Raw genomic sequence first — 24,263 nt, forward strand, 5'->3', positions numbered from 1 at the left:
CTAGGTAACATTTTCTTGATATTCATCAGAATTCGATTACCCTAGATTCTCTGATAATGAAATGCTGTTCGTTGCTCTACGAAATGTGTGTCTTTTGCATCACAGCTCATTGGTGGCAAAGTCAGTGGCCAAGGTTTAAAATCTCTGGAATACAGGTAGCCCTCCCTTCCCTCCAGGCTTCAGTTACTAGTGGTGGGAACTGGTTGCGTTTTTGAAATGCTCGTCATGAGTAATGTGCATGACTATGTATGTACTACTCCGTCTAATATATTTCTTTTAATCTGTTGGAACATTCTGCATCAAGGTCTAAGGCAGATAGCAATTAAATACATAATTTAACTAACAACCTATAAATGTGCATTCTTCTATTTTCCTTTTGACCGTTGCTCTAGTTGATCATTGGCTTTTGTTCAGACGGGGGTGTTCGACTGTTAAAATTCATATTTTTAAGTGTTCCCGAATACTAGTAGGTATAACTTTCAGAATTTTAGAAATGCTCTTAGAACTTCATCGTACGTAGTACAAAATATTGGCCCCATATCACTTTTATATTCTTTATTGTCGTGTTGCAGTGCTTTGTGTTATTTTCTTATTTGTATTTTTATTTTATTCATACGTTTTCTTATTGAAGTAAGAAAATACATATTATACATTTTAGTCGACCTGCTTGTGCATACTTGAGTGTTTTTTGCTTGCGGACATATCTGCTTTATGATAGGGTCAGTTCTTAAAGACAGTTAATGAAAGCAAGAGAGAAATTTCCGAAAATTATTCGTTAAAAAGGCGACATTCTATCTTGGTACCACTATGAAAATCTTCATCGTTGCTCTTCTTTCTTCTGATAAAGACATATGAAGAACATATGATTATTTTTGTTTTTTTAATCACCTTGTGCTGCGCTTTTGATGTAAGTAACTAGATTTATGGGAGAAAGTGTCGGGATATTTTTACTCATTAAGTATCCCATTTTTTTAAAGAAATTTTGCATTTACGTTTAATGTTTTCTTACGCTTATGAATATTTTAGATAGTTGCTTTGATTGTTATTATAATAATGCAAGAAATTAGGTGTTAAATGAATGACAAATATTCATGTGGGGTTAATATTTTATAATTAAACGCGAGAATATTTCCGTATTTTCGTATAATCGTTATGATTTTTTCTTGCATAAACAAGAAACAATTTAGCCTTTATACTTTTTAAACTTCACATATTACTGTATTTTTTGCAAAATGCATGTTATTGTTGATAAGAACTTTATAAGTCTGTGAAATAATAGAGTGAAGATGTGTCTATTTTTCAGTTTTGTTATAAATGATTTACACTCTATAAGTGTTGCTTGATTTCAGATTTATCCACTTTTGCAGGCCTTTCCTGGTGTCTCCCCTTACAGCAAGAGACCGGCAATGGAAAAAAGTGGCTTGCCAGTGTATCAGCCGAGCACTGCAGCCTATCAGCAGGCTCTTGCCATGCAAGTCCAACAACCCTTTGTTCCCGTGTCTTGTAAGTTTGATTTTTCACGAACCTTAAATATTTTTGCACTGAAATAATTTATAAGTTATTTGATTCATTTTTATACCTTTTTATTTAGTGTGCTTATTAAAATACGAATGCGGTATTATGCTTCAGACGGTACAACTCAGAGCTTTTCTTAAACTGAATTTTATTCTCTACGAACAGATTTTAATTATATCTCACTTGATGATTAAGCTTTCATTAATGTCACCGAGGATTCATTTATTGATGTACTCCAAATTGAAAGCTTGCGTATGTGTATCTGTCCTGTAGTGCATCATTCTGTATTTATTTATGAATTCTTTATATGTACTTCTATAGTGAAACTTCGATAATTCTAAATTTTTGACAATTGAACCTAGCCTTAGAAATTTGAAATGGAAGTTATCTTTTCTCCATAAGACAAATTTTCGAAGAATCCGCATTCTTTTCTGGTCCCTTCAGTTTCGACTTATTGATGTTCCACTGTGTGTATGTGGTATGAATTTTGGCCCACAATAAATTTCGAGCGCCCTTCAAAATAAGTTTTCTTCTATATTTTCACATAAAACTGTGCTGTGCTTACTTACTATATGCAGGAAATGAACAGTGCAGTATTTTGTGTAAGTACTGCATGATATCTGCCACGGTGATGTGGATAAAAGCTAAAATATAAAGGAAAAATTATAGTATCACATCTGGTGCAATAAAAATAAATTTTCTTTCAAGTACTGTGAATCTCAAAAGCGATTAAAATAAAATAAGCTGTTTATTTATCGATCGTTGTAGTTACGCAAAATTCATGTTGGACATGATACATGAACTTACTATGAGCGTTCATCGTATGCAGATTGTCCGAGTTTGGGGCTAAAATTCATCTTGAGCATGAAGGGAAACCAAATGCTTCACGTGTCGAAATGCTGGAATTTTGTAAATTCGTAAATTGTTGAAACATCAAATATTAATAGCATTCTCGCAAACTTACTTTTGCTGATAAATTAACAATCACCGTATTCATTCACGTGTTCCTTCTGTTTTTTACCAATTCCATCCTGCAGGAAATCGAAAAAGGAAAATTATGCAAATAATTAAATTTCGAAAAACCCGGTTACGTAACAAAGGACATAAGAAGGAACATAACAAAGAAAAAGTGTTCATGAATATATTACCGGTAGCTACCACAATATTAATTATTTATAATTTCTATGCTATAATAAGAATACACCGTAATATTAACATTGCACTATACAATAAGATATCTTCATTTCTACAGTTTGTATCTTGAATCTCGTCCGCGTTTATTATTGCCCTTTGCTACTTCCTAGGCCTCATATCATTTAATACTGCTAGAACTGCTGTTTATATTGTCTACCACAGCTTGCAAGTCGTTATTGTCGTCACTATGGTCATCGTCTTCGTCACCATTCAGTCTGTTTCCCCACGTGCGATAATCTTTAGAATCGTCAGAAGTGTTAGATATCCCAGCTTTCTTGAAGCTCTTCGCTATTATTGTTTCATCAATCAGAGCCCACGAATCTATTTTAAAATTTAGGGAAACTTCAAGAAGGGAAAATTAACGTAAATATTTAAAGAATTTGTAGAATTTTCTTGGGGGCGGGATACGCAACGGGAGAAAATATGCCACTAAATATGGTATTTTGGTTGGTATTTAACCAACTTATATTTAAGTTTTAAATGATACCTTATATCGTTTAAAATTAATTTCATTTTCCTTCCTTTGGATAAGACGTCAAAATTTTCATTTACAATTTTCTCGAAAACTATAGGTCATAAACGTATAATTTGTTGGATACATTTTATCCACTCGTTGGTATGCAACGTTTTTTTTTGGTAATAACGGGATACGTTGCTTTTCAACTTATTCTGGATAATGATAATATTAATGTTGCAGTTAAATAAAATAAATATATTATGTGACAAATATGGAATTAAATGTTAAAATAGTTTTCGAAATATAGAATTTTGTGAACTATTTTTATAAAAGTTAACCTGATTTTAAGTTAAATTTTTAAAGGATTTAACTAAATTTAAAGGATTTTTAAAGGTATTTTTTTTTAAATTGTAAATATGCTAGACGTAAGATGCTACATTCTCTCCTGCCTAAGGACTCTTCCCCCTCCTCGGGGGAAAGGGGAGTAAAGTGGGAATTAAAGCTAAATTTAAGCAATTTCTTCAGTGAAATAATTTATCTAAGTTTTGTTGCTTTTTATTTTAAACTCTGCAAAACATGAGTTTAAATTAAAAACTTAAGCTAAACTAAAAATTTTTATTACATTCTACAGTAAAATCTAAAATCCTATAATATGCTACAGGTTTCACCCGCTTTAAGGAAAAACAGCGTTCCCGTGAAAACTTTCATATCAAATAGCGTAAAATGGAGAAGCAATAACCGTTAATTTATAAGGGAAAATATTTTTTAATCTTTTCTGGCCTTCAAAAAAAACCTAATAAATCATAGACCAGATAACATCTAAGCATAAAATTACACTATAAGCGAGACTGTGACCTACGAAATGCATAGCCGATGTAAATAGATATCACCTACCGAAATTGGGAAGCTAGTCTGCGCACTGGAATGTTTTAGATCCTTGATATGCTTTGCCAACTTAGAGATGCTTAGGCTTAGATGCTAGGCTTGACAACAGTGCGTTAAATTGCGCTGTTAAATTTTTGGGAGTAGAAGATAAGCAGCGTGGGAAAGAGAGATGTGGCAGAGAGGGGGAGAAAGAGAACACGAAGATCATCTAGTAATATCTTTATCAAATTTTATATCCTTTGGTTTATATTTTAGTTTCTATCTTTGCCTGTATCATTGTCGAAAGTTGATGCATGTCGTCTGCTGTGCTTGGTATGAAAGGCTTTAAATACAGTTGTATGCTTGCCTTTTTAGATCTTAGACACACTTTTTTTTACTATTAGTTAGGGTCAAACAAAATACCCTATTAAATGACCTTAAATCTGTGTGCTCTTTCTCATTTAAAAGTTATACATTTCTTCTGTTATTTCATAAAATAAAAATTGAAATATATTTCCTCTTTCGCGTTTTTTCATAAAAGGGAAATTCTTCATAAGGTTTCTTTCGTTTACTGAAAAAGCTTCTAATAATATAAATTATAATGTAAGCAAATTGACGTAAAGCGAACTTCCGTTAAGCGATGTATGTTCTTGATTATTTCAAATTATTATCTGGGAATTCAGGTTCACTTGAAAAGTTTTCAATAATGCATATTTTATTCTTTTCTTTAAAAAACCTGGAAAACTTTATACAGCTCTAGTTATGAATTTTTTACGTATTTTAGATACATGTCTCCCTTCAGCAGTGACTGGCCATCCAACTGCTGTACCAAGATTCTAGAGTAGGCCGTTGTTGGAGACCTCACTGTAGAGTATTACATCTCTTTCAAAGTAAATATATGTTTAAATTTTTCTTATAATGTATCATAATTTTAGTTATGTATTTAGTTCGATGTGTTTTATCTTAATCTTAAAACGATTGTCATGAATCTTCTCATTATCTTGCCCACATGCCTTGATCATGTACGTCTTTTTTTTTCGTGTAAAATTTATGTGTTCTAAACCAAGGTATTTGTCAGTGAAGATGACTAGAAATATTGATTTGATGAATTATTATGCATAAGACAAAAATGTAATATCTTCTTTCTCCTTTTCAGTAAAGTATGTTTAGTTGACAGTGACAGTTTTAATTGTAACTGACTTTAAATTCTCAGATTTCATTCAAATTAATTAATTTTGAAAATTTACTTGTACATGTGCTGCTTACCCCTTTGACGGTTTCTACAATCAATTTGAGTAGTTTAAATGATTTTTTTTTGTCGTCTTTTATGTTTAACTGGCCCTTTTATGTAACTCTGTACAACTTCATTGAACTTTCTATAAATTTTCATTTTTATATAAGAGATGTAAAAGCGTAATAAATGCATTTCAAAGAAATGTTATCTTTTACTTATTTTTTGAAATAATTCAGTGTAAAAGAAAATGTTTTCAAATAGTTATATTACAGAAGTATAAATCCAGCAGCAGAGAAATAAAGTTGTAAAAGATATTTATCTTCCTTTATATTTTGTAGCGTCATTACGTTTATCGAAGCAAGAAACATGAACAATGCGCAATGTATTCGCCGAGATTTGAACTTCGAACCTCCCGACTGCTAACCAGATGCACTTCCAGTAATACCACGAAAGCACGCAGTAAGGAGGAGGAAAATACCTTACATTCTTCCCCACTTAAAGGCCGACTGGCAAAGCAGATATTCAATTTATTAATCCTGGTGGTGACAAATTATCGTTCACCAGATTTTAGTTCAGGCGCCCCTGTTTGAAATTCTTTTGAAGCCGGGAAGCATGATCATTTAGTAATGTCCTTAGCGGGATTCGAACTCGGAACCTTCCGATGCTAGCCGCACATGATTTTAATATCATTACGAAGGCATACGGTAAGGCGAGAGAAAATACTTTACAATTTGAGTGACATGAAGAAATTCCATTTAATATACTTTCTGTTCCATTGTGCAATTTCAGTCATCATAATGTAGATATTTTTACGTCAGATGATTTATGCTGTTTTAGTTTTGCAAGGTATAAATCAAACTAAAACACTTTGTTAAATACATGTAAAGTGGAATCACTGTAGAACTTTAAAATAATTGGACCGTTATTTAATTGCAAAAAATTACATAAAAGCATTTCTCACCAGATTGCTTCCTGAGGAAATCAGTATTTGCTGTAAACTGAAAGTCCTTAGGCGCAAGAAGAACTATTTTGATTAGCCCTAGAAAGTCAGATGGCTAATTATCCATGTGCAAAATATTTCTGTTTAAAGACAGATTGTGCAGAGCCTTGAGAACATTATATTTCAGCTTTAGAAGTCATGAAACTTGAAAATACCATGTTCTATCTAGTCATCATAACATACAGAAAAAAATACATATACCGTAAAGATAAATGTGCGAAACTCCTTCAGTTAATAGAAATCGTCTAACATCATTTTGATGTGTTATGATATGATAATGTGCTCTGAAATTGTCTTGATTGAATACGATATATGTTCATTTAACGAACAATTAATGCTTACTCTAATGGACTTAAATGTTCTGGGAGAATGCTATCTAAACTAAACCTAAGTGCCATCTGGTGTAGATGTTCTTACTTTAATAGATTTTTCTGATGTGTATGTATAGCCTTTCTTTCATATAAAATGGAATCAGTCCTTTACTCTATGTTCAAAATATTATCCTGACAAAAGAAAAAGAGAAAGGATTAAAATTACTGATAATCTATATCTGTAATGAGATTCGGGTATTTTATTTTTGTATGAAGAGCAACGAATAATTAAAAATCACTTGATTAACTAAGTTCTTTGAATAGAATGGAAAGGCAGATAAATGGCTATAGCTTAAGCTGTGCATCTCTGCTTGCTCTTAGAATCGCTGTGCAGAGATTCTTTTGCGAATTTAGGTTGAAAGACATTTACATAGCTTTAGATCCTAAAGTGATTATAATAAATCATTCACCTGCTGTTTATCTCTTATGGCTTTTAAGGTAAACATTTTCTGCAGTTGACATTATAATAAAGTTTAGATGCTTGAAAGAATTACCTTAATACAAAAACTTTTCTGAACTTCCTCACATAGATAATGACATTAGACTGTAGTTCTTTGAATTTTTCAAAACTTTTTGAATAAATGAAATTTCTTGAACAAGTTAAAAAATACGGAAAAATATTGCAGTTTAGGCAAATGACATTACTGTCTCTTCTTATAGTTAAAACTTAAGATACTTTCTGTCATTTCTGATATAATGTGGTAGAGAAACGGTTGGGTAATTTAGCTTGAGTATCTTTATTCTCAGTTATCTTCAGTACTATATTTTAAGGAGAGGTTGTGGAATCATTTAGCTTAAACACCTTATTTAGTGCTGGTGGAAAGAACAAAGTTAAATCTAATAGTGCTTCGGGGCTTTGATTCTCTAATTATAAAACGGAAACTCTGTAATAGTGGGGAAACGCATTTCTCATACACGGTCTTGACACGGAATGGTTATTTTAAGAAAGAATGGTAGAAACCGTTGAAATAATCCTAGGAATGTCACCGTCATTTCTGACCAGATTTAATAAGCACAAAATAAGCGTGATGTATTATTGGCTTATTGAACATTGAAAAGATTTTATAGTAACTTTTGGGTTTCTTATTAATAAGTTTATCAGATGAATTACAAGAATGAATTCAAGTCGTAATTTTTTTTAATACTATAAATTTATGTCGAAAGTAATCTGAAGCAAAAAATATCGATTTCATGTTTTTTCAGCCTGAGCTAGATTTTGAAACAACATTTACATTTTTGTCAAAATCGGTTCGGACTCTTTTTTAAGCACCTAGGTCAAGAGAAACCTAAATTTGCCTCTTCGTCAGTTTTTATGTAGGATTTTTTTTAATTAACTGTAGAGTTGTTCAGAAACAAACTTTAGAAGTAATTTCCATCGAAGATTAGTGTAATATACCCTAAATAATCCCAGTTAAAAAAATATCCATCAAAAGCTAGTCCAGGGAAATAAATCGCAATTATTTTTAGCTTCATTGAGATGAAAATTCTTATTTGCAAACCCGTGGTTTGATTCCCGGCGAAGGCGTTGCTGATTTTTCATCTGTCCTGCTTCCAAATAAATCCTAATGTCTCTACAGTTTAAATGGCAGATATAAACAAATTTCTACCTATATCATTCTTCCTAATAATAAATAATGGCTCCATCACTTGTAGTAGTAAACAACTAACTATATAACATTATGCTCGTAAAGTTTTATGGGCTAAATATCTTGTACCGTAAAGTTTCTGGAAAATAAATTAGGGTTCAGATGAATGTTTATGCTTTTCTTTGAATTAGAACTTATTCTTTTAACAATTTTTGTCTAATAGCTATTAGATAAAAATGCATTTTTTCCTGTTAGTGAAAGCAATTTTTTTTTCTGGTAGCATATTTGTCAAATTTCAGCTCAGATATTTTTTTTAATGTCTGCCCTTTAGTAAGAAAAGCAATAATATTTGTATTTTAATGGCTGTTTTATAAACATTTGGTAATACGTGATAGCAATTAAGAATTAAATTTAAATATTCATATTTTTCATAAATGCTGATAATTTCTTTTAAATTAGATCTTCAAAGTTTACATAAAAACTAAATTATGCACCCCCAAAAATTTGACATAGTGAGATTTCAATGTTAAATTAAAGTTAATTAGTTAGTCATTTGAATTTTGAAATATTTGGCTTTGTCGGAGTAATTAGTAATTTAAGATTTTGAAAGTACTTTGGATACTAGTAGCTCATTTATTCAATTACTATAACTGAAATATATAAGCTCTGTGATGTCAAAATAGTGCTAAGATATTTATTATATATTTAATTTCAAGAGCGAATGTATTCATATAATCTCACTTTAATGACAGATGTAAGACAACCAGTACACCTTAAAAATTAGGTAAAATTCTACTTTAACATAGACATTGATTTCTCATTACAGTACTTTACTCTTTGCAAGCGACGATCTGATGCGAGTCTTTCTTGATCATCAGGACTGTCGATGAAAGGAAACCCGTATCAGATTATTTTTACCGGATATATCAGGCCTTGGCAACCTATAACCCACGGGTCACCGAGTGACCCACTTGAGCTCCGAAAATAAAGTATAATATATAAAAATATATTACAAAACCTAAGTATGAAACGAACAGTTGAAGAATACAGTAAATGAATTACAACAAAAAATTGCACTCTTGTCAGAGGAATCCAGTCTTGGAGAAACATTAAAAATAAACAGAAAATAAATTATAACAATTACATTTTTGTTTGATTACAAAGTTGCAGTAACGAACATACATTTTATTTTTAAAAACTAAAAATTGTAACATAATTTCAGGGATAAATCGATAAGTTTAGCAATACCGATTCATAATTCTTCAAAACATGCATTTATTTGGATCCTATGATCACTCAGAATATCTTATTCTGCCCAAGTGTGGTCATTTGATACTAAAGTATACATTCTACTACATCTGAGCCCTCTAACTGTTAGATTTCTATCAAATAAAAAGTAAATGATGACATTAGATTTCTGTTTTTAGTCACAATTTCAGTTGAATTTTACTGGGTGATAGAAAATGAAGTATCTAAATGTTTAAGTTAAAAATGGGACTAAAAGTTTCATTATGTAAAATTAGTCTTATTTTTAAGGATTCATAAATATGGAATGGTAAAATTTGATTCAAAATAATTCTGAAGTATGACTTTTAATAATTAAACAAAATTTCCATGGTCACAAGAAATATTTAATACTGGAATTGAGCAGATTAGTAATGGCAGCTGCGAACTAACTGCTTCTACAGTCTATCGACAGTACTTAATTAGCGACTGAATTACTTAAGAATTCAAGTTATTCTAGTCTGTGTATTAGTTTGTGCTAGCCAAACCTATAATATCTATATGTACCTATATAAACCTATAATACCTATATATAACTTATATATTGTTTAGAAAGTGGTTTACGGCTTTCCATGTTTTCTAAGAAAAGTGAAAATTATTTTATTTTTTACAGAAATCTAAAAGAAATATTATTAAAATAATTTTTACGGTAAATAGTTTATTAGATAGTCTTATTTGAATTTGTACCTAAATTTTTATTTGATATTGCATTGCAAATCATTCCAGTTTTTTTCAGGTATATTTAATATCTTCTTATTTTACCTGAAATAAAACTTTTTTAAAATAAAGTAAAATATTTGAATGATAAATTTTCTAATGTGATATCCTAATATTGATATTAATAAGATTTATTTGAATAAATAAAATTCGTGGTAAATGGGGAAAACAGAAAAAAAAAAAAAATTTGAACTTTTAAGTTTTATTTTATTTTTATTTTTTATTTTTTTCAAGCTTGATAAATTGTGAATTTAATTATTTGCGATTACTTTATTTTCTATATTGATTATTAGTTTTATATGTTCTCATTAGTGTTTTTCTTTCAGAAAGCAAAGACATTTTGAAAGAAAAGTGAGGTCACCTAAGCTACAAGAGTAAAAACAGTCAGCCTCTTTTTAAGTATGAGGTGCTCTTCGCAGAATAAGCATTTCCATCTCCAGGGTCTTCTGGGGTGGGACTACGAGAAAACAAGTGCCCCAATCCAAGGCTATGGAGTCTCACCCACAGACAGTCTGTGATAAGGAGGCAGCACTTTTGAGGCTCCCTTGTGCTTGACACAGGGACATCCCCACTTGTGATGGGCGTCTAGTCAGGTGGCATCACTTAGATCTGAACTAATGAAGTGTCTCTGAATTCCCTCCCGATTCTTTCTTATCACCCTTGCCTCGAAAACCCAATTTCCTGGGGATAGAAATGTTACCTAAAACTCTGAAGCAACTGGTGGTTTTTACTCAGTTGCTTAGGACAGTTTGAAGGCCTCAGTGAAATAATGGTATCCTTGGCCAGACATTAAGATTATTATTGTCATTATGTTTGTGGATATATTCAGATGTATTTTTTCTTTTCTTTCTTTTCACTCATATATGAGAAATAGCCATCACTTAAGTTAACTATCAATGTTATAAGTTAACTATCATCTATGATTGATTGTTTTATGAAAATAAATGCTGATGATGATGGTGCATTTTATAGTAGTTCCTTAAAGATTTTATATTTTATGTTTTTAATCAACATTTTTATTTTCTGTTGCTGATATTTTTGGGATGTAAAAGTGTAATATTTCTTACAAAATGTGAGAGTAAATGTGTTTTTTCCTGGAAGAGGAAAATTAGTTTTTCTCTTTTTTTTTTTTTTTTTTTTTAAGTACTCAACAAACAGCTAATATTTTTCATTTCTGTCACCATGATGTCTATTTCTCTCAAGATTTATATTTTCAAGTGAAATTTTTATTAATTTTACTTCTTTTTCCAAACGATTTAAACCATAGATTTTGAACTGAGATGCATGTTTGTAATACAGATAAAATACTAATCGTATCAAGATGTGTTTTGCCTACAGTTATTTGAAGTCTCTTGTAGGAAATACAAATTTTATGTTAAAATTTAATCATGCATAATTTTCTTTTTAAAAATACTACTTAATTTTTCATGCTAAATTGATAAAAATTGCATTTAATTTAGAAAGGATTGTAAACATTTACGATGCTAAAGTCTGGTATACACAGTACTTCATTTCACAAATGTTAATTGTAATTCTTGATTTATTACTTCGCCTAAATATGCTGCGTTTTATTTTCTTAATGTCCGTAAATGTCATATGTTGTCACAGGCCAAGTGTTATCTTTTTTTCATTTGTAACTGGGTCAGAGGCCAAAGTCCGGGGCCAAAGTTTCCGGAAACGGTTAAGACAGCAACATTTTTTGTCTGTGTTCTCAGTTATCTGTGTGATTGTTAATTTTTTAATCAATTGATCATTTAGTTTCATAGTAGTATATGCAGCGAGATAAAGGAGAGAAATTATTCATATGTTAACTAGTGGTGCAGTTTGTTGACGTTACTGAATTCTAGCAGGAGGGAGCATTGTCTCTTGTTAGGGAATGGAAGTTATGGTTTCTTGAAAGATGATATTTTTAATAACAATTGTTTGTATGTCACATTGTTTTATTACTTGCATATCTTTGTATGTGTTGGTAGCGTAATGTGGAACTGTTACAAATGTTTTCTGTGGATTCTAGATTAATGAGACTCATGAAGAATTTTATACACTGAAAAATACTCTAAGAAAAAGAATTATAAGAATACTAAAGTATTCAAACTATGGTGGCTTTGGTGCCGCCTTTTTCCGGTGATACAGTTGCAATGATTTCAGTTAAATAAAGTAAACCTTGTAGCTCCAAAGAGCTTTCTTACTCGAGACTCAGGCTATACAGTAAAGCAAAGTACTTTGTGAATAACATAACTGTGTTATCTTTTCTATTGGTAGTTTTCACTCAACGAAAATTTAGAATTTGTATTAGTAGACAGTTGCATGTTTTATAATAAGTATTTTAGTACAGTCTGATTAAAAATGGTATTACGTAACTTAGGAAATAAAGAATTTAAATTATATATATTTCCAACTATTGAATTCACATAGAAATATATTTAATCCTTTATTAATGTTACTTGATAATTCATTGTTACACATTTTCATCAATATAAGCCTACAGTATTGCACATTTTAAAATGTTGGCATATTCTCGAGATGTATTACTATTCCTAAAATTTTTTTCACCCTTAAAATTCCCTTGTTACTTATACAACCACCATTTAAATATTTATTCCTTTCAAAATGACTAATGACATCAATCATTTCTTCTAAATTTAGTAGAAATGCACATTCACTCATGTTGCAGATAATAAATAGAGGATGAATAATAACCTGGAGATTTTATATTTGAACTATTTACAATGAGCTTTAAAGGTAATATTGGTGAATAATAACTTTTGTAATAAAATGAGATCATTCCTTAGATGAAATGTTAAGATGTCTGAAATAATACGTTAATGTTGAAATATTAAATCTTTTTGTTATATAAATAAATATAATGCATTATCATTTATGAGATGGATGTTTTAACGTGTAATATATAACTTACTATTATACTTGATTGCTTAAGTAGTATTAAAGAATCTTAGCAATATGTACATTTTATAGTTTTTTGATAATCCACAGACACATGAGAACTAAAGCCCAAATTATATGCTTGTTAAATTGGAATTATTGAAACTGAAAAGTATGTGTAGGATAAGATTTATTTACTTGTCTGTACTTGTAGTGTTCAGTATATTTCTTCCAGATGTTCTAAAAATTCTGTAATTCATTCTGCAATAATGTATTTTGTTTTCCATATGATTTAATGTTTAAGTGTGTTAAATAAAGGTTTCTTTTTTATTTAGTTTTTTATCCTGTGTAATAAAAAAAAAGGTGTTTTTAATATCCATTAAGATGTTATTAAAAGTACTTTATATATTTAAAATATCAAAATACTTAGTGTCTTAATGACTTTTCTGATAAAATTGCACTACTTATGAAATTCAACACATATTTATTGTATGTTATACATTATGGACATTTTGTGTGTAGAAAACAGTATAAATATTATATGAATGTAAACATGACTTATTAGAATTTATTAATTGATTATTTGTGTAATGCTGCTTCTTTCTTCTTTTTCCAAATAATCCCGTGTGAGATAACGGTGTTTAGACTGGAAATTTTATTGGAAGGCTGAAACAATATAGCTATAAAAGATGGTGAACATTATGTAACAAAACATTTAGACATTGCTGAAGCTTTAACTGTAATAACTGTGAAAGGATATGTTTATCCTTACAACAAAATATACTTTAGAATTAAAATATTAGCCTGTGATGAATAAAGTTCCTTTTAAGCATGCCACTGATATTCATCTATGGGGAAATATTTATATAAAGGAACAAAAATATATTAAGGTCAGATCTTTTAATCTCGTGTTGGACTGATGTGATTCTTCATTTGTATTTACAAATTAACATTTTATGTAACATTTTTTTCATATTATTTTTATTATAAATTAAAGTCATAGGTTTAATACTATGCATCATTTATTGAAGTGGTGTATGAGCTGTGTTTGCATACTTGTAATTGCTGTGTTTCATATCATAAGCCATGCGTATGTTCTGCACATTATCCTAGATGTCTAATTATGTGTATATGACATCGAGATCAGCTAAAGTGCTGATTGGCTATAGCACGAGAACTCGGTGGCATTCTTGTTATGAGACACTTAGAAATCCACAGAAGTGAATTTTTGAAATAAAACAAAGTCTTGAACATATTGTTACCTTCCATTGTATGATCTAAAATTGTGGGTCTAGTGTACTTGATCGTAAATTTAGATTAAACGCATGTCTAAGTAGCAAGTAGAACTAAGAGTGTACAGCACTTGAAAAAAGTATGCAGTTTATATTGTTAAGATATACATGCATATATGTATATGTATATACATATATATATAAATATATAATGATTATATACATATATATTATATATTTAAAAATGTGCCAGTCATATGAATTACATAGTGTGATAATCCTAAGAGAGTTGTGAATTGGATTGAAGAAAAATCCAGTATAACTAGCAGATTCAATTTTTGTGCCTCTAGGAAAGCTAATACTCTAGCAGAGTAATGTGATTCTGTTTGTTAGTTCTAGCAGTTGCTTCTTTTTGACAATAATCAGTTATTATATGTGTTATTAATTAAATGTTTCACAAAAGAATCTACTTAATATTTATTAATTGCTGTCTAAAGTTCAAAATCAAAGGCTATTTTATTTTAGTGATCTGAAGCCCTGTAATTACTAAATAAACCATAATGTTTAAGAGGCAGTTTTGGATCTTTATATTTACTGAATAATATCACTTCATAAATAGACTCCTTAGTTAGAAGAAAATATTTTTAAGTAATGAGTTCTTAATGCAGTTTAAACTTATGCAAGTAGTAATATGAAATAACCATACAGATTTTCTTTTGAAACAAAACTTCTACTGCCTGATTCTTAGAATCCATTTTGAATTTTAAGCAATGCAGTAATTTAAAGCTTTATTTTGAACTTTAAACTTTTATTTGGCCTAAGTGGTATCTTACATTTTAACTAGTTTATATGAAACGAAACTTTTCCTTCTGAAACTATGAGTAACTAGATGTGCTCCTGTATTCATTTTTTTCTGGTTTATAAAAATGGGATACTCTTTTAAGCTAGCAATTCCTTTAATTTTAGAAACGCGTTTCTGGAAATTAATTGATAGTGAATTGCTTAATAATGCAGCATTTTTCAATCTGCAAATTGACAGCATCAATCCAGCATTTTTGCACTTTGTTTTATGAACTCCTAATAAAACTAATTGAATGCTTGTGTACAATAAGATGTTAAAGTTATGTAGGAATTTTACTTTCTAACATCTGCTGTCAGCTTTGTTCTAATTAGAAAAAACTTATGCATTTTTACTGGCTTTGGCAAATAATACCTGCTATATGTTGGAAATATGCAAGTTGATGAAAGTTATTAACTGGCCACATTTTCTACCTATGACTGTGTTTGAAGCATAGCTTATAACTGCTAATGCTGTATCACCAAGTTTTCATTGCTGTATACTCCTGCATTGCTGTATTACCAAACTTCAGTGTACCAATGAATAAAATTACCTTTCTATTTTTGTGCTTTTCTTTAAAAGAAAACTTACCTATATTATTCAATTATATTACCATTACTCTTAACATATTCCCATCTTTAGTATAAGCGTATCAAAGCATATCATTAATATATCTGTTTAAAAAAAAGTTAAGTAATAACAACAGATGCAAAGTGAAAATTGTTCCATCATCCACTATTACTCTAAAGGGATAGAAATTGCGTGTAATAAATACAGTAGATGCTGCTTAATGTAATCGCAGTTATATTTTCATTTGGATATTGTTACCGATTTGGCGAAATTTCGCCTATTTGTACATGAAAACGTGGAAATACATCTCTTATTGTTATCAACAGTTCGGTTAATATAACCAAACTGTTATAGAATAAATAGTTTGAACATACTTGATACATATTCTAAAATCGCCAAATAAGATCAAAATCAAAGCAGCTGGTGCACCCGGTATGGCTACACCAGACGGCAAAATTTTTAGACTTTAGTGACAGACAAAAGCAGCAAAGTTAAGGTATGGTAAAAGTTTTATAATTTAGGTGATTCGCATGGCAGTAAAAATTAGGGGCGCCAAAATTTTTAAAATATAAGCGGGTGCTGGGCAGCAGAATTTAGATCGGCAAAAATTGCAGCGGGCAGCAAAATAGCGCCGGTCGTAGTCAAAATAGAATACAAAAATTGCCAAATAACAAAGAAATGTTGCCAAGGAGGATAAATCGCCATACAGCTTGGTTTCGATTTCATTAAACCATTTAAAACTAGACCAAAAAAAGTAACCTTAATTTTAAGCTGATTTTTGAATAGCTACGATTTTGAAGGCGATCAGAAACAAGTATTTTTCTCTTCAAAAACCAGGGAAGAAAACAGATAATTAATTCTTTTCCCTTGAAAAAATGGAATTCCTTGAAAACATTTTGCCACGAACTAAGGTTGCTTTTTTGCCCAATTAAAATTTTGCATTTACACGTCTTCTGACGGATTACATTTCAGACGGATACCTTCTGAATTTTATTGATATTTTTATATGCAATTAATTAAATTCCATTGCTATTTTGAAGGGAGGATTTTTCCTCATCATTTAATGATATCATTCGATTAGTGTTATCGAAATAGCCATGGACAAATGTGATCACATTAAGCAGTGCCTACTGTAATATATTTGAAAATAAATGAAGGAAAAAAGAACCAGTCTGTTGTATGCTAAAACTTTTTATTATTAATTATTGCGTTATATACCCGATGAGCTTATTATAGGATGTGTCCCTGATGAGCAATGCGCTCTCATGTAATGAAGGATAACCATGTGATTAAGGCTTAGTTTCTAAACTGTAAAATATTAGAGGCTGTATGGAATGCAGCCAGGATAGCAGAACAAGAAACAAATGATATTATTATAGACAGAACAATTAGAAAAATTTTACTAACGTTTAAACAAATACTTTAATTGGATGTTAGAGCTAACTTTATAAAATAAAATATGCCATTTCTTCCATCTAGAATTTTTATTATTTGCAAACAAATCTTCCCAAAAAATTCTTTGGAAAGAAATTTTATATTTCAACGAATTATACGTTAGTTTGGCGTGTCTACTTGAAGTAAACATAGCAGCTTAACATATAATTTATGATTTCTTATAGTATGTATTTTCATCTTTTGAAAATGAAAGGTTCTCCGTACTCATAGAAAATATTTTATCGCGTATGTGTGTGTGTGTGTGTGTGTGTGTGTGTGCGCGCATGTACATGTATGTGTTACATGTAGAGTATAAAATATAAAACAAAATATTAAACTTAATTCTAACCAATTCGCAATAGACCTTTAACCCTTAAATGCATGAATATTTATTTTTATTTTTAAAGTCAAAAATACATTAGGATTGATATGAAATAAAATAGGAAATACTAAAAACAAATCTAAATTAAGTTTTTATTCCAATTTTAGAAAGCATATTCCTAACTTTTACAAAAAAAAAAAAAATATGATAGTTAAATGTGTAATAACAGCTTTATGTAATAATATATACCTTATAAACTTGTTGAAACAATTTTAAAACTTTGAATACATCGAAATAACAACAAACACAAAATCAAAAATTTGTAAACACAAATGATATCCACACCGGACACATCAACCCACAATAATGACTGTTACACCACACTCACTGAAACTTTCAAAACTATGTACGTAAACAGTATGTATCCAATTGGTTACACTATGCAGTAGGCTAAAATTTGTGTTTGGATTTGATTTACATGACTAAATATGAGTATGTCACCAAATGGCAACTACATTCATTTAAAGGTTAAATTCATAATTTTTAATCAAACACATTTCCTCTTCAAGGATATGTTTTGCACCATTCTGCGTCATTCTGCAGCATGTTACATCACTCACAAAATTGAAATTTCTCTTGAATTGATGCACGTCATAATCATTAAAGTTCAATTGAAGTTTAAAAAGGGAACACAAGATAAAGAGAATAAATAATTCAAATGAGAATTAAAAACATAAAATATCACATTTCTACTTACTCTTCCAACTTTACATGGCAATTTAATTAATTTAGAGTCATAATTACCTCCAGATAAGGACAATTAACTTTCTTGAGATCTCAGTAGTTTCAAAATTACCAATACAGCTTATTTTCAGAAATTACATGAACTTGACTACCGGTCTCAATAATAGCAGAAAAGTTATTGTTCCGTACCTTAACATTTAACTTGAAATACTGTCATTTTTTTAGTGAAGTTTGATTTTTATGGAATGGAGATCTATGATATTTGAAGGTAGGATACTGAGTATCTCATGATAGTGCCAACTCTTCAGACTGCATTTTGAGGCAAATAAATACTACATTAAAATGGTCTTGGAGTAGGATATTTTGGACAGTTAAAATAAAGACGAGGGTTTTTCCTAGGAACAGAAAACCTGTGCACATTACTGGTGTTTGGGGATCTTCATGTGAGCTTGAAGTTGAGAATAATCGTGCTAGCCTAAACCAATTCTTAACGGAAGTTGTGTTTTGGACAAATGTATGATGTTCGTTGGTAAACCTTGAGTGAGCGACTGTATTAGAATTTTGTCGATTTCAACTCAGACACTAATTTTAGTTTCTGTCTAAAATACTTGTCTGTGTATTTAAATTTACTATAAGTGACTAAGACAAAATTGTTAATGATCAGAACTAGAAAACTATGTTAGAAATTTATCTCTTAATAGACTTCAACTATCTATATCGAGACACTCGTAAATATAGAACGTTAATGCCTCTCCATTCAAAAACTTCGGAAATAAGACTAATTTTTCTTTTCAGAAATGTTTTTTTTTTTTTTTTTTTTTTTAACTTCAGCGTTTCTCAAAGTTCTTAACAGGCTTTTTTTCTCCAAGCCTTTTCTGCTTGAAGGGAGTAAATATGTAAAACATAAAAAACGTAACATTATTATTAATTTTAATTGGAACGAACTGGCAAAAGACCATAAAATTCCTAATTCTCATTCTTCAATTTCTCTGCACTGCGAAAACCGTGGCTGCTCTGGATTAAAGTAAAGACTTTCCGAACTTATAAATACGACTGCATTTATTACGTATCACCCTTTTCACCTGCTTACTCTATCAGGACTACTATTTCTCCTTATCTGCTTTGCTAACATGAAGTGTCTTGAGTAGACAGTGAGTTTTACTAAAAACTATGTCCTATGGATTATAGAAGAGATAACAAGATAAGAAGGGTTTAATTACCCTTTATTTTCCACACTTTACTAGTGCTCACGCACTTCAGGATACAAAGACCAAACACTTGTCGGAACGTAAGAAAATAAGAACTACTAGCTAACTAAATTCAAATAAGAGCTAGCTTCAAATACTTTACACAGATGAATAACACTAAGGTTGACCTTTCAGATTATTACGTATGTAGAACGCAGACTGCGGAAAACTACAATATGTCTTCGATATCAAGAGGACTAAACCTCTGGCCTTAAAGGTGGACAGCAACTGACTGAAAGCACGCTTGAAATAAAGTGGTAAGAAGGCTCACTCTCACTCCATCTATATCTTCTTGGCAAAAAGCCACATTTTAAATACTTAAGCTTTAGCCAGCACAATTTGCATAAACAGATTAATGCGTTTATTCTGGTCGGAATTGGAAAATAAGAGAGAACAATAAAGTTTTAAAGTAAAATAAGCGTTAGTAAAACTCAAGATCCTTATACCTCTGCCAGATGAATAACACTAAGGTTGGCCTTTCAGATTATTACGTATGTAGAACACAGACTGCGGAAAACTACAATACGTCTTCGATATCAAGAGGACTAAACCTCTGGCCTTAAAGGTGGACAGCAACTGATTGAAAGCACGCTTGAAATAAAGTGGCAAGAAGGCTCACTCTCACTCCATCTATATCTTCTTGGCGAAAAGCCACAACTTAAATACTTAAGCTTTAGCAAGCACAATTTGCATAAAAAGATTAATGCGTTTATTCTGGCCGGAATTGGAAAATAAGAGAGAACAGTAAAGTTTTAAAGTAAAATAAGCGTTAGTAAAACTCAAGATCCTTATACCTCTGCCAAGGAAAGTCACTTTTCTTCGTTAAGCTCCTCTTTCTACTATCTAAAATGTAACTGTGTATGTAAAAATTGTGAGGTGCGTTTAGTATCCTTAATGCTGTACCAATTTAAGCAAAAAACTTATCTCTGAAGAATTTTTTCTCTTCGAAATAAAAATGATGTTTTAAAGATCAAGCTAATTGTGATTTTCGCTCAATTTAGATTTACGCAGCACTTCGTCTAGGCCATATCTGTAAAGTTATTGGTTTGATATTCTCCAGTCAGCTGTTTTCTAAGTTCTATAATGTACTTCGACTGTGAACCTGTAAAACATGACAGAGCATATTATATATATATATTATATAAGATTATTTTGGACTTCAGTGTTTTTTCTACACTAAAGTTTACCAACTGGAATTCTAATATTTCCAAAAGAATCGTCATTAACACAATTTTTTCACAGCTACTTAGAATAAAAAGAATATGTAATACTACAGAACACTTACAAGAAGAAATACTTTACTTCGTCACAATTTTGAAAAATAACCAAATTCCTAATAAAATAATTAAAAATACCTTAAAAAAAGCTGGCATTAGCCTTACCAATTTTTAGATAATTTGTTTTGGATAATGAAATTTTATGCTCAAAGCCCAATGGGACGGTATAAAGTGGATGGCTGATTCAGGTAATCTAATGTAAAAATTGTATAAATGTACAGATTGTTCTCGTAAATACATTTTCTTTCCTCCAAAGATTTTGGCACTATACTTTAATACTATTGTTTTAATAGTTTTAAATTACTTAGATGGCCAAATTCTACTATTATTAACAAATCGGGCCTTTTCATTTTTCATAGTAGCTTGACCGCCCTCTAGCTTGAAGAATGACGACTTTTATTAACAAATGACTTTTTTCCAATTTACTCTTTCTTTTGTGGCCAAAAATAAGTAATTTTAGCTGAATTAGCCGTTTTCACTTAATTGTAGCAGTTTTGTTCTTCTAACAACTTGACTGACGCCATTTTGAGTTCTTTCCGTGTCTTTTCACGTCTGTCACACCCTCTAAAAATAGGGGGGAACAGGAGTTCCCGCCAAAACTACAATCTCAGCCCATTGGCCTATGCAGTTTTAATTGTTTCTCCCACCTACGTCACACGACGAGAAGGAAGGTTGGTAGGACACGGAGGGGATTTGCACCCTTTTCAAATTTTTTCGCGATGCTTAGGACGGCACCTTACAGGTCAGTTTTCTCGTTTCTTTTGTCTGTGTTTTTTTTTTTGGTCCTAATAAGACCCAACGACGTTTGTTTTCTTGCACAAATAATTTAATTGCATATTAATTTGAATACAGCACCATTCTCTTTATAAATGTTCTATCTTCTTTAAGCTGTGCAGGACCAGCCCGTACGTTGTTGTAATTTTTTGACTAATAGCAGGCCGCTATTTATTTTATTTTGATTTTAATTTTACTTTGCTCGGAGTTGCAATTGCATTCTTAACACCCTAATGTGTTTTTCAGCGGACGCGTCGGGAAAAAGGAACAGAGCTGTGAAGCTCCAAAAAAGATTTATTCGGGACTATTCATGTTATATAAAAATTTTTTTGCGCATCAAACAAGAGCTTCAATGGTCTGTTTCGGCGAAACGCGTAATGGTATTTGGCCTAGTTCGTACATTCAGTCATTTTTCCCTTGAAAAGCCTGGCAGAGGGTACGAGGGGGTTAATTTACCATTTTCCACTTTGTAATTATTGTATTTTTGCAATTTATGTTTTCATTATAATTTTTGCATTTTATGTTTTGGTATATTTTTTCCGTCAATCTATTTTTTATGTGTATTAACTTTTCACATATCACAACGGTCAGATATTTTTTCGTGAATTCGCATGTCTTCCAACATTAATTTTAACGGTCTTTTTCGCGTTTTCCAGTTTTCCAGATAAGTTTTTAAAAAATTCTTCTTAGTTCATATTTTAGTAATACAGCGTTAAACTATTTCGTGGAGCTACAGCTCCTGGTAACTTTTTAGCAAGATCGCTGCAATGTTTCTACCTGCTATTATTTCATATCTTTTTGCAGCATTATGCGCAAAAAATTTTTTGAGACCAAATAGGTCTTACGTCTCATTACTAGTTAGCTTTACAATTTCTATTTCAATTATATATATATACACTGAAGTCCAAAATAATCTTAGATGCACAAATTCACTTATTTTTCAAAATTTGTTAAATAAAATCAGTTTATTTGGAATGATTCGTAAAACATTGACATAAACTGAAAACACTCACCGTAAATTGCGTATGGCACAAGAAATAAAACAAACTAAATTCACCTACCATATCACAACAAAATTTAGAGCAAAAAAAATAATACTTATGAAACTAATGCAGAATTTTGTATTTACTGACGGGACTGTTTTACCTTGAACATAAGATTCCTGCATAGTTATTCATAGATATGTGGGTATGGTTTCTTAGATAATGATTAAATGCTTTTCCACATACCCTCAAAATGATGCATTTGCGCATCATTTTTCTATAAAGATGCGTCTTGATTGCTTACACATCCTAGTGTAGTCACTTTGCGTAAGAGAAGAGCTAGCTAGCATTTTCTTAGATAGTGTAGGGTCCGCTGATTCAATTCTGTGTCTGTGTACACGGTGAGGGCTTTCATTAACATACTAATGTAAACCATCATTACTAGTTATCACAGAACATGACATTTACGGTTTCTATTAACCAGTATGATTATGAACAGGTAGACTTTGTTAGCCATATTAACACTTAACGGACGAGTCACCGTAAATTTACAGTTTTCCATCGTAATGGACTTCCTAAGACGGCCCACGTAGATTTACGTTTCTGCTTAAATTTTTAGTACGCTGCGTTAGTTTTTCATTTTATGCCCATCGTATTATTTTTTCTTGGTACCATTAGTTATAATATCAATTTATTGATTCTGCTACGCAGTTTTGTTTGTTATGTATTATTTTTAAGTAATTTCGTAACCTTTAAAACGGTAAGCATGAAAATATTTACTGTGGAAATCTGTGAGGAACGTTAGCAGATAAGTTACCCTATGTAGGAAGTGATAATGTATCAGAAAACTGAAAACGAAACAAGATATATATCTCAATTCTGTCAGGTTCTACTTCCCAAGGATTGATGTTTTACAAAATATCGCACTAGTAAAAAATGCTAGACATGTTAATAAATAACTTTGTAAAATATTACAATAAGTGGTGTTGATTTAATAAAACTACAACGGTTTAAAAGCATACATACATGTTTGTTTAATTCTCTTAAAAAATGCCCTTGACCCACCAGCGGCCGAGCGGTAAAGTCGCTGAACACTGGTAGTTCGGTCCAAGGTTCGAATCCCGCGAACGGGCTGGCTGCATGGGCGTTTTCGTGGTTTTCCCCATGTGTAACGTGTATATGAGCTAGTTTCCCTTAGAAAGTCCTCCACGAAGGCATCCCTCCCCTGAGGCAGATAGCCCTCGAGGCTTTGAAATAATTACACAAACAAACAAACTTAAAAAATGCCCAGAAACACAGAAAGACAGAGCAGATTCGACCCGTCTTTTAAGTGTCAAAGAAGATTCGACTGCGTTAAGCAGCAGCAGAACACAACCCGCACCATAACAGAGTCACCATCATCTTGTAAACGCTCTGCTGATAGAATGCATCCATTGCTGTTTGAGGTCTTTCCTACTCACGAATACGCTCATTTTCTCCAAGCAATTAAAAGCGATTCATCTGAAAAGATGGTTATTCGACATGACCACGCTTTGCTGACAGGGTGCATCCATAGTTCTTCTATAACAGGAATAGTCAACAAGTCAATCATAATCGAAGGGGTCTTTGGTCGAATACAGTCGACAGGAGACAATTTCAGTACGCAAACGCCGATTAGTCGTGACTCATACATTTAAACTCTCAAGGCTCCTATAGTACCATAGTGGTAACATTCTATTAGCATTTCTAGAATAAATA

The 24,263-nt window shown here is 31.1% G+C and overlaps 1 protein-coding gene across 15 annotated transcripts in view; it reads left to right on the top strand.

The window, feature by feature from the left end:
• The window catches only part of LOC118198603 (muscleblind-like protein 1), a 713,982-nt gene extending 698,247 nt beyond the window's left edge, over positions 1-15,735 (top strand). For 12 of the 15 annotated variants that reach the window (XM_085807963.1, XM_085807962.1, XM_085807959.1 and 9 more), the window contains 3 exons: positions 1,350-1,503; positions 4,815-4,920; positions 10,549-15,735. In XM_085807963.1, the coding sequence (XP_085664089.1) occupies positions 1,350-1,503; positions 4,815-4,870 (210 nt within the window). In that variant the 3' untranslated portion in view covers positions 4,871-4,920; positions 10,549-15,735. The remainder of the gene's footprint in view (positions 1-1,349; positions 1,504-4,814; positions 4,921-10,548) is intronic. The other 3 variants (XM_085807961.1, XM_085807969.1, XM_085807973.1) reach the window with 1 other exon arrangement.
• Positions 15,736-24,263: the final 8,528 nt, after the last annotated feature.

The sequence above is a fragment of the Stegodyphus dumicola genome, chromosome X1 (genome assembly GCF_044657685.1).
Source record: "Stegodyphus dumicola isolate Sdum_Otavi_A_Nest chromosome X1, ASM4465768v1".
Lineage (NCBI taxonomy): Eukaryota > Metazoa > Arthropoda > Arachnida > Araneae > Eresidae > Stegodyphus > Stegodyphus dumicola.